Source organism: Phyllobates terribilis, unplaced genomic scaffold (assembly GCF_046119375.1).
Source record: "Phyllobates terribilis strain yellow unplaced genomic scaffold, ASM4611937v1 Scaffold_5__5_contigs__length_657084704, whole genome shotgun sequence".
Classification (NCBI taxonomy): domain Eukaryota; kingdom Metazoa; phylum Chordata; class Amphibia; order Anura; family Dendrobatidae; genus Phyllobates; species Phyllobates terribilis.
In genome coordinates, this window is record NW_027362765.1 from 454,659,329 (window position 1) to 454,671,600 (window position 12,272).

Genomic DNA, 12,272 nt, shown 5'->3' on the forward strand with positions numbered 1-12,272 from the left:
CATCAGGCAGGTTTACAAAATGAATGTGGATTTGTCAGCAGGTTTTTGCTACACATCTGGGATCAGCATATTGTAGGTAAAAAGAAGCTGAATCCAACAATGTATCACTTAGATTACTGGGTGCAGCAGTTCTGACAAAATCAGAGCTTTTAGATTTAGAATGAAGCAAAGCTGAAGAAGCTAACTCCGCCTACACCTGGCTCTGTATGTACAATGTCCATAGACAGTGACAGTACAGTAATGTTAATCTCTTAGTGATAAATCACTCTACAATTAAGTAAACAGCAGCACGCTCTTTGACAAATGACACATCCCTGAATTCTGTGTTTTGGCCTCTATCTCCTGCTGTCTTCAGATTACACAGCAAAAACCTGCTGATATATTCCCTTTAAGAGCAAAACATTTAAGAGATGTCATAACAGGATATTTGTGCATGGGGTGGATGGAGTGATGTCTTCTAAAGATAAGCCAAGGTTCTAAAACTAAGGTTTTTGTTACAAATGGAGATGTGATGGGAGTAATGGCTTAGGAGTGTAGTGATCTGGAGTCAGTCTGGTGGAGGTGTGACATGGTCAATGTAGTGAGTAATAAATTCAGGTGTTACATTGAGTTCTCTGTTAAAGACATGAACTTCCTTATCAGCTTGAATTCACAGATTATTCTCCATCTTTCTTAAAATGTCTTTTCAGCATTATCACTTTTATATCTGTCATACTGCAGAGCAGTAGAAACGTGTCCTGTGCAGTCACGGATCGCACTTCTCCATCTGTCATCTGATGGACAACTCTAGGTTTGGTGAATGCCGGGAGAATGTGACCTGCCTGACTGCATTGTGCCAGCTGTAAAGTTGGGTGGAGGAGGATAATGCTATGGGGTTGTTTTTCAGGGGAAGGGAAATCTTAATTCTTCAGCATAGAAGATATTATGGACAAATGTTTGCTTCCAGCATTGTGGGAACAGTTTGGAGAAGGCACTTTTCTGTCCCAGCAGGACTATGCTCTGGTGCACAAAGCAAGGTCCATAAAGGCAAGGTTGAGGGAGACTGGTGTGGAAGAACTTGACTGGCCATACAGAGTCCGGACTTCAACCCCATCGGGATGTACTAGAATGGAGATTGCTAGTAAGGACCACCCATCCAGCATCAGTATCTGACGTCACAAATGCTCTTCTGAATGAAGGGGTGAAAATTTTCCACAGACACCCCCAAAATCTTGTAGAAAGGGACCAACTCCAAATTATTGCCTATGAATCCAGAATGGGATGTCACAAAATTCTGTATCCCTACACTTATGTCCATATGGTGCATATGTATAATATAACAATATAAGAAGAAAATTGGATTATAAGACGCTTCTGCATATATGTGTTCATGGGTCTGTATGTGAGGGGGGTTGATTTTATCATTTGTAACAATTTACTGTATCAGATTATTTACATACAATTATAAACCCTCCATAGACTTTATTATATATAGTTATATTGGATCTCATTGGCTGCAGGGCTTGTTCTAGAATGTTGTGACATCACAGGATGGGCACCATGGTCACCTCTGCCTGAACATTATGACATCATGAAGGTTATATAAGCAACCGCTCACCCAGAATTCCGTTGTGGGTTATAGCAGGAGGTTTACAGTGAGTATCTGTGTCTTACACTCCTGTTCTGTCCTTATTATTTCCCATTTCCTATAGATATGTTTCTGAATTCTTATGACAAGCTTCCTCTACTTCCCGACTCTCATGTCCCAGACATTTTTAAAGGGGTTGTCCACTACTTTTACATTGATGCCCTATCCATAGGAATGGATCAATGTATGATCGGCCGGGTTCCCACACGCGGCACCCCCACCGATCAGCTGTCATCAGTGCTGGCGGCGGCCGACGGCTGGAAGTGCTCACCTGCAGGGCTCCGCCGTCAAGTGGTAGTGGCCGCCACTGTGTACTGCACATCCGCCTCCCATTCAATTGAATAGGAGGCGGATCTGCAGTACACCGCGGCGGCCACTACCACTTGACGGCGGAGCCCCGCAGGTGAGCAATTCCGGCCCGCACCGGCACTGATAACAGCTGATCGGCGGGGGTGTCGCGTGCGGGACCGCGGCCGATCATACATTGATGCTCTATCCTACGGTTAGGGCATCAATGGAAAAGTAGTGGACAACTTCTTTAATCAGAAAACCTTATATTTGTTAATTACCTGGTTATGACAATATACACTATTGATATACTTGGTATTCAACATTACTTTATTTATAAGGAAACCTCTCTTTTTTATCCAATTCAGATATTTGCAGTTATTTATATGAGAAAAATGACGAGCAATAATTGGAATACAATATATGTAAGTCTGAAATAAGAAACGCCATGTAATTCAGAATAGTGATTGCATTGCTGTCTCTATACGTATATATAAAAATTAGTTTTTGTTGTCTGATGTCTTTTCTTTATACACGGCCAAATGCCTGGACCAATCAGGTCAGTACGATTACGACGATACCAAACTTGCTTTTTTTTTATTTAAGGGGAAAAAAAAAATCAAAATTTCATTAAAAAAAACAGTCGCCATTTTCGAATACTCGTAACATTTTTATTTTTTGGTTAATGAAGCTGTGTGAGGGCTCGTTTTTCTGCACGGTGACCAGATGTTTTTATTGATAGTTGCGAAGCTTTGATCGTTTTTTAATGCATTTTTTTGTTGAGTTGTAGCAATCAAAAACATGCAATTTTGGCATTTTGATTATTTTTAACGTTACAGTTTTTACAGATTGGGTCAATTCCTTTTATATTTTCATAGACTGGACTTTTCTGAACACGTTGATACCAAATATGTTTATTTATTTTTTTTTTATTATTTTGCTTTCCTTTCTTTAATTTTAACTGGATTATTTGAATTTTTATGTTTTTTACATTTTTAAAAACTTTTTTTATTTACTTTTTACTTTATTTGTTAGTTCCCTTACAGGACTCGAACCTGCGATCATCTGATCGCTTGTACTTTATACAGCAATACAGCAGTATTATGGTGTATAGTAAAAATTACTGTCTTCTATGATGCCCAACCACAGGCCGGACATCACAGGAGAGATCACATACCAGGGGCGGGAGGAGGGGAGAGGCGGGGGTGTGGGAGAGGCGGGGAGAAGGTGAGGTGGGGGGCATTTAGCCGGCCCCTGACTGTCATAACAACCTGTCAGCTCCCTGTGATCGTCACGCTTAAGTGCCGCTGTCAGCAACTGACAGCGGCATTAAACAGGTTAACAGCGGTCACACCAATTGCTGCTGATAGAGGATGATGCCATCTCTATAATATAGCAACATCTGCCCAGTGTGGAGCGGGCTCTGCTCCTGAGACCTCTCCAAAGTCCGTGACACGCTACATGAGGAATATATTCATCATGGGACATTAAAGGGTTAAAACTATGTAGTATACAGCACCCACAATACACATAACTCTTACATTCAGGCAGATTTAGTAATGCAGCTATGTCAGTTTGCTCCCATCTTTTAACACAAATAAATATGCAAAAAATGGGCACCGCTTCAGAGATTCATAACACGCAGCTCATTTATAGCTACAATGGGTACGGAAAGTATTCAGACCCCTTTAAATTTTTCACTCTTTGTTTCATTGCAGCCATTTGGTAAATTCTAAAAAGTTCATTTTTTTCTCATTAAAGTACACTCTGCACCCCATCTTGACTGAAAAAAAACAGAAATGTAGAAATTTTTTGCAAATTTATTAAAAAAGAAAAACTGAAATATCACATGGTCATAAGTATTCAGACCCTTTGCTCAGTATTGAGTAGAAGCCCCCTTTTGAGCTAGTACAGCCATGAGTCTTCTTGGGAGTAATGCAACAAGTTTTTCACACCTGGATTTGGGGATCCTCTGCCATTCTTCCTTGCAGATCCTCTCCAGTTCCCAGGTCTCTCCAGAGATACTTTCACCATATTTTATACTTGAATAAGTGGACAATAAAGTCAGATGTCTCTGAGTTGTCAGCAGATGCCGGGGTCACTTACCAGGCGGCGGTTTATGGACTATATGAATTCTGCATGGGGCACGGACTGGCTCTCTGCTCATAGACTGCGCTTGTGTGAGAACTTAAAATCCCATTGATTATCCAGTGTAATAGAAGCCTATGAGTGTGTGATGTACAATGTAAGAAGCTGCTATATTTCATGGACTTTATATATTTCTCTTTTACTATTACAGCCAGCAGTGACCAACATCACATGTAAGTACTGACATTCTCACACACAATTAACAATTATGACATTTATACCTCGCCGTGTTCCCCAGCGCCCTGCTCCGGTCTGTGCAGTGCGGGGACTGAGGCTTTGCACAGCAGGCGCCATCTATTGATGTAATTGTGGCTGCTGAGCTGAGTCTCAGACGCACAGGGGCAGGCTGAATGGTGGAACAGGAGCAGTAATATAGTGATGACGGTTGGGTGATGGGGGAACAGAGCCAGCGCTCCCCAGGACTCACGGCCGTGTGGTCTGCCGCTACGGATGTAACACCCCTGCACTGCAGTAGTTACAGTACAGCCGAAACCTGAATGCCGGATCAGATCCGATAATCGTGTAAGGAAGTCTCTGTACAATAATGATGGAGAGGAAGGGCTCATTCACATGGTTGTGTTTGTACCAGGTGTGCTGTCTGTAGTTTTCACTGGCCCTTATATTCTATGGAGCTAGTAACATGTCAGCTCTGGGGTGAATTGTGGATCACACTCACCTATTGACTGATTACTAGGAAAAACTTCCATCAGCTTTTTTCTTTTCTTTTGCATACACGAGAAATGGATGTCATACTGATAATAAAAATGGACATGGTCCAAAAAAAAAGCTGAAAATCGGATGCAGCACAATAATGAAAACTAGTTGCTTTGGTTTTGAGCGGATGAGAATAAAATGAAGTGTGAATACGGCCTAAAAATAAGTCGTCCACTGCAACTTATTAAATAGTTCAGTAAATCTAATTCTAACCTGTTGTTTGTCTTTCAGCTGCAGGAGGACATCACAGGTAAGAGTCTTCTTCTCAGTGTATAGTGGTGGGGTGCGCAGGCGTCACCGCGGCTCCATCCTACAAGGGCATCTCAGAGCTGGAGGGTCCGGCGGACGATCCCAGCAATCAGCAGCTTACTCCCTGTACTGTGGATTAGGGGAGAAATAAGCTGGGACATATTTTTCAATAAATTACCAGTGTTAGGCAATGGCCCCACTCTCAGTATTTGGTCAGTATTTGGTCAGTATTTTTTCTCAGGAGTGGGAGCCAAAACCAGGATTGGGTGATAAATGCAGAATTGGTGACTTGTTTCTATTAGACCTTTTCTCTGATTGTTCCTCACCTGGTTTTGGCTCCCACTTCTGAGAAAAAATACTGACCGAATACTGACCGAATACTGATAGTGGGGCCGTGACCTTAGAAAACTGTCCTAGATTATCCCTTCCCTAACATTCACATTGATATGTTTTCCTTGTACTGTAGGGTTGACCCCTTTGAAAAAATTCTTCAGAAGCAGTGTACATTTCTTAAAGACAAGTTCACAACAACGTAAGTGAAATCATGTAGCGATGTAATATAAGCAAACCTTCTAGATTACACAGTGATATCGATGTTTCCTTATCTCAGACGACTGATTCTTTTATTCAGGTAGAGAAGTTACATGTGAAGCCCGTCTGCACACAATATCTGTCTACACACATAGCCGCCATTTATTGGGCACCGGTCATGTGTCATTTCACAGCACAAAGATGCCATAGTAGTATTCATGGTATACAAACAGTACAGGAATTATCATTTAACCCCTTAAGACCACCAATGTGCATTAAAATGGCTTTATTCCTGATCGCTGACAGTAAAAACTCAGCCTTTGTACTAAAGCAAAAATTTAAAAAGTACACATCCAGAATGTCCCAAACTATACAACTGTCATCTAATTTACTCTGTACTGCGAACACTGTTGAAAAAAATAAAAAAACAAGGCCAAAATGTCACTTTTTCATCATACTGAAACACAAAAATGTACTAAAAAGGGATTAAAAAGTCATCTGCTACAGACCTGGCTGAGCTCTGAATGCTGAGCTCTGAATGCTGAGCTCTGAATGCCGAGCTCACAGGGCTGTAATTAGCATTAGGTACTGGAGGGCAGGTGCTTAGGGCGGCACATTGAAGGGGCGGCACCACCTAGTGGTGAATTTTTTTTTTTTTTTTACACACCTCTTTTTTGCTTCCCTCCAGACATATGTGTTTTTCTTGGGGTGGGTTTGTGGGGGTGAGGGCAGGCAGAATGAGCTGCAGAGTGAAGCAGTGAAAAAAGAACGCTCAGCGCTGATTGGTGGAACGGCAGTCAGCAGGGGCTGCTCTACAATGCTCCACCAATCAGAAGACAGATTACATATATGCAGACTGTGCATAGGGAAGGCTGAAGGCAGCGCTGAGGAGGAGGAAGCTCTGCACCTGCAGTTATCCCCGGCTGCTCCATCACATCGTCCTGCTGCCGCACAGTGTAAGTACAGCGGTTCTGCACTAACACTGCTTGCTGTGCTGCTGCTGTGTGAAGGGGATGGCAGGAGGCTCAGGACTAACAACATCATTTCTCTGGGGAGGGGAGTGTTTCACACAAGGACTGGAGCCCTGGGGTAGGTGTCCTGCTCCCTCCCTGCATTATATAATCCACAGCCACATACAGTATGGGTCCCATATATCTATCTATATCTATATATATCTATCTATATATATCTATATATATATATATATATATATATATATATATATATATATATATATATACAGTACAGACCAAAAGTTTGGACACACCTCATTTAAATATTTTTCTGTATTTTCATGACTATGAAAATTGTACATTCACACTGAAGGCATCAAAACTATGAATTAACACATGTGGAATTATATACTTAACAAAAAAGTGTGAAACAACTGAAAATATGTCTTATATTCTAGGTTCTTCAAAGTAGCCACTTTTTGCTTTGATGACTGCTTTGCACAGTCTTGGCATTCTCTTGATGAGCTTCAAGAGGTAGTCACCGGAAATGGTCTTCCAACAATCTTGAAGGAGTTCCCAGAGATGCTTAGCACTTGTTGGCCCTTTCGCCTTCACTCTGCAGTCCAGCTCACCCCAAACCATCTCGATTGGGTTCAGGTCTGGTGACTGTGGTGGCCAGGTCATCTGGCATAGCACCCCATCACTCTCCTTCTTGGTCAAATAGCCCTTACACAGCCTGGAGGTGTGTATGGGGTCATTGTCCTGTTGAAAAATAAATGATGGTCCAACTAAACGCAAACCGGATGGAATAGCATGCCACTGCAAGATGCTGTGGTAGCCATGCTGGTTCAGTACGCCTTCAATTTTGAATAAATCCCCAACAGTGTCACCAGCAAAGCACCCCCACACCATCACACCTCCTTCTCCATGCTTCATGATGGGAACCAGGCATGTAGAGTCCATCCGTTCACTTTTCTGCGTCGCACAAAGACACGGTTGCAACCAAAAATCTAAAATTTTGACTCATCAGACCAAAGCACAGATTTCCACTGGTCTAAAGTCCATTCCTTGTGTTCTTTAGCCCAAACCAGTCTCTTCTGCTTGTTGCCTGTCCTTAGCAGTGGTTTCATAGCAGCTATTTTACCATGAAGGCCTGCTGCACAAAGTCTCCTCTTAACAGTTGTTGTAGAGATGTGTCTGCTGCTAGAACTCTGTGTGGCATTGACCTGGTTTCTAATCTGAGCTGCTGTTAACCTGCGATTTCTGAGGCTGGTGACTCGGATAAACTTATCCTCAGAAGCAGAGGTGACTCTTGGTCTTCCTTTCCTGGGGCGGTCCTCATGTGAGCCAGTTTCTTGGTAGCTCTTGATGGTTTTTGCAACTGCACTTGGAGACACTTTCAAAGTTTTCCCAATTTTTCGGTCTGACTGACCTTCATTTCTTAAAGTAATGATGGCCACTCGTTTTTCTTTACTTAGCTGCTTTTTTCTTGCCATAATACAAATTCTAACAGTCTATTCAGTAGGACTATCAGCTGTGTATCCACCTCACTTATGCACAACACAACTGATGGTCCTAACCCCATTTATAAGGCAAGACATCCCACTTCTTAAACCTGACAGGGCACACCTGTGAAGTGAAAACCATTTCCGGTGACTACCTCTTGAAGTTCATCAAGAGAATGCCAAGAGTGTGCAAAGCAGTCATCAAAGCAAAAGGTGGCTACTTTGAAGAACCTAGAATATAAGACATATTTTCACTTGTTTCACACTTTTTTGCTAAGTATATAATTCCACATGTGTTAATTCATAGTTTTGATGCCTTCAGTGTGAATGTACAATTTTCAAAGTCATGAAAATACAGAAAAATCTTTAAGTGAGAAGGTGTGTCCAAACTTTTGGTCTGTACTGTATGTATATATCTATATATATCTATATATATATACATACATACACATAACACTGTATATACACACATACATATATATATACATACATACTTACACACAGTATATATATGTACGGTATATATATATAAAAGTCAAATACTCACCTCTCCTCGCTGGTGGCAGGTCAGGACTCCTTAGCGTCTTCCCGTGCTCTGAAGTGACATCTGCGCGCCCCATGCCCTGACACGTCACAGAGTCAGGAGATGCGGAAGACCCCAGAGCTGCAGAGGAACGAGGAGATAAAAGTTACTATGGCAAGTACCGGGGCCCTGAGCAAGCGGGGGGGGGGGGCACTCGCGGGCGCTGGTACCGGGCTCTCCCGATTTATCGGGCCCATAGCGTGTCGGGGTCCCCGATGGCGAGTGGGCCCCCTGTTCCCTCAGGGCCCCTGCACTTCTCGGGAAGAACAGCTGTGCCGTGATGGGACGCAGGACTGAGCCCTCAAATCTGGACAGTCCCGCCGAATACGGAGCAGTTGGGAGCTATGGATGTGCAGGTCTGAGATTCCGCTCCCGGACACTCTGACCCTGTCACTCTGCTCTGGTCACCCTTCCCTGATACTGTTTTTTACTGTTTAACCCCTTCACGCTGCAGCCCTTTTCTGTTTTTTGCGCTTTTGTTTTTTACGCCTCTTCTTCCGACAGCCATAACTTTTTTTATTTTTCGGTCAATATGGCCATATGAGGGTTTGTTTATGAGTTGTTCTTTTGAATGGCGCCATTGGTTCTACCATATCGCGTACTGGAAAATGGGGAAAAAATTCCAAGTGTGGTGAAATTGCAAAAAAAGTGCAATTCCACAATTTTTTTTTTTTTACCATGTTCACTAAATGCTAAAACTGACCTGCCATTATAATTCTCCAGGTCATTATGATTTTGCAGATACCAAACATATACAGGTTCTTTTTTGTTTAAATGGTGAAAAAAATCCAAAGTTTGTTAAAAAAAAAAAAAAAAATGTTGACGTTTTTGTGACACCATTTTGGGATAGAAATGATGTTTTGATTGCCTGTTATTGCATTTTATTGCAATGTTGCGCCATTTTGATTTTTTTCTCGTATTTTTATTTATTTTTTTTATATTTTTTATACCTTTTTTTTTCTTTACACTGGCTTCAATAGTCTCCATGGGAGACTACAAGCTGCGATCATCCGATCGCCTGTGCCACATATAGGGGGGCTTCAGCCCTGCTGTGTGTAGCAGAAATGCTCACTTGCTATAGCATCCTGGCAATGACAACCACAGGGGTCTCCTGCAGACCCCGGTTTGTCATGCCAACCCATCGGCGACTGGCGGTCATGTGACACGTGCGCAGATGGGCGGGATTAGTGACACGCTTCCGGTGCGGCCATGTGATATGCCGCTGTCGGAGATTGACAGCGGCATTTAACAGATCAGCTGTCATGTCCCTGGAAAGGTGCAGGCTCATTGTCGGAACCTGCATTAAAGGGGGGAGACACGTACGGTGCATATCGTAAAAGGGTTAATGACAAGAGAAACTTGGAGATCCCTATTTTTTTTGTCTTGCTTACAAGAAAAAACTGATGCTGCACTGATGGTAAAAACTGGTGCCTGGATAACAAATAGATTGAAATCGGATCCAGCGCACTGATAAAAATATGTTTTTCTTACATGCAAAAAGAACTGAATGAAGCTTTAAGGCCCTGGCCCCACTATCAGTATTTGGTCAGTATTCGGTCAGTATTTTTTCTCAGGTGTGGGAGCCAAAACCAGGAGTGGGTGATAAATGCAGAATTGGTGACTTTTTCTATTATACCTTTTCTCTGATTGTTCCTCACCTGGTTTTGGCTCCCACTGCTGAGAAAAAATACTGACCGAATACTGATCAAACACTGATAGTGGGGCCGTGGCCTAAATTGAGCACCCACCAAACTCCTGTCTATTTATGAGTTTCTACCAAACATATATCCAGTTGCTCTAGCTGCCAAATAATTATATATAATGTAGTAAAGGGAAATTTTTGCATATTGTGCTTCTAGTGCAGTGATTTTCAACCTTTTTTGAGCCGTGGCACACTTTTTATACTTAGAAAATCCTGGGGCACACCACCAACCAAAATAGCACAAAATGACACTAAAACAGTCATATTATACATATAGTTAATAATATAGATTCTAAATTTATTTTACTCACTCAGTGTGAAACCTGGGCCTGTTTCGATAAACACATAAGGGATATCCTGGCAGGAATGGTGGAAAGACACACACGAAGCTCTTCCTCAACAGTTCTCAGTTTCTCCCTGTTTTTAGTTTTTATCGCAGTCAAGCTTGAGAAGCCCAGCTCACATAGATATGTGGTTGAAAATGGGAACAATGTCAAAATAGCTTTGTTGGCCAGAATGGGGAACTCCTTGGCAACAGATAACCAAAAACTGTCCAAAGGAAGATCAGCAAACTTTAGCTTTAAACCGCGATCTTGCTTCAGTTCAACGAGTTCCTCTTGCTCCTTTAAAGTCATGTCCTTTCCAGCAACGGATAATGAGCTGTATGGGTCCCTAACCCAGTCAAGGCTTTCTGTGAAGGCTGAAGAGAAATAGAACGATAACTTCTCCTCAAGAGTTTTCAAATGTCTGCCAATCGCTTCGCACATTGCAGCAGTATTGTCATCATGCAGTTTCTCGGTGAGAGGGAACATCTGAAGGTTGCCACCCTGCACATGTTGTTGCCAGAGCTGCACCTTTAAACGGAATCCGTTCATTTTATCAGTGCTTGTAAGCAGGTTTTCATTTTGACCTTGCATCCGTGTGTTTAGTTCATTCAGATATTGAAATATATCAGCCAGGTATGCCAGCTTTGCACACCACTCATCACTTGCAAGCAGCTTTGAATAATTGGACCTCTCATTTGTAAGAAATATTTTAAGTTCCTCTCGCAACTCATACACACGGGCCAGCACTTTGCCGCGTGACAGCCACCTGACCTCCGTGTGGAGCAATAAGATTTTATGTTCCGCTCCCATTTCTGTACACAAAGACGCAAATAAGCGACATCTCAAAGGTCGCGTCTTCACAAAGTTCACTATGCGCACAGCATCATCCAACACAGGAGCTAGATCTGCTGGTAAGGTCTTTGCAACGAGGGCCTCACGGTGCAAGAAACAGTGGGTAGCAAGAACATCTGGGTTTCTTTCTTTAACCCTACTTACAAAGCCTTTGATGCGCCCGACCATGGCTGCGGCTCCATCAGTGCAGACACCTGTGCAGTTTTCCCATGTAAGTCCACTTTTATCAAGATATTCCGATGTGACTTGGAATATTGCCTCTCCTGTTGATTTTTCTGTCAGTGCCTTGCAAAATAGGAAGTTTTCTCTAATGGCTTCACCATCCACAAAACGCACATTGGCCAACAACTGACAATGTCCACTGATATCCGTCGACTCATCAAGTTGCAAGGCAAATTTCTTACTGATGCGCACCTTTTCCAAAACAACTGTTTCAATGTCCGCAGACAAGTCATCAATCCGTCTAGCAATTGTGTTATCAGAGAGAGGCACTTTAGCTATCTCTTTAGCTGCTTCAGGGCCAAGCATCTCATTTACAATAGCTTTACAAGCTGGTAGTATTAATGTTTCTGCCACAGTGTGGGACTTTTTTGATTTAGCTTGGTTCAGCAACAAGGTAGCTAGCTTTGAGGGCTCTCTCATTTACCTTTGTGCTTTTTCTCAAAAAAGTTGCCCCTTTCTCATTGTTTGTACGTAAGCGTACAAAATACTCCATCGGTTTATTTTGAGCGGAAGGGTGTTTCGTTTGGAGATGGCGTTTAAGTTTGCTTGGCACCATAGCGCTATTGGAAAGC

At 42.5% G+C, this 12,272-nt stretch overlaps 1 protein-coding gene across 1 annotated transcript in view; it reads left to right on the forward strand.

The window, feature by feature from the left end:
• The first annotated feature begins 924 nt into the window (after nt 1–924).
• Nucleotides 925–12,272, forward strand: part of LOC141271632 (uncharacterized) — a 66,330-nt gene continuing 54,982 nt past the window's right edge. The window contains exons 1-4 of the mRNA XM_073681675.1: nt 925–1,120; nt 4,215–4,236; nt 5,009–5,027; nt 6,246–6,646. Of these exons, the coding sequence (XP_073537776.1) occupies nt 925–1,120; nt 4,215–4,236; nt 5,009–5,027; nt 6,246–6,646 (638 nt within the window). The remainder of the gene's footprint in view (nt 1,121–4,214; nt 4,237–5,008; nt 5,028–6,245; nt 6,647–12,272) is intronic.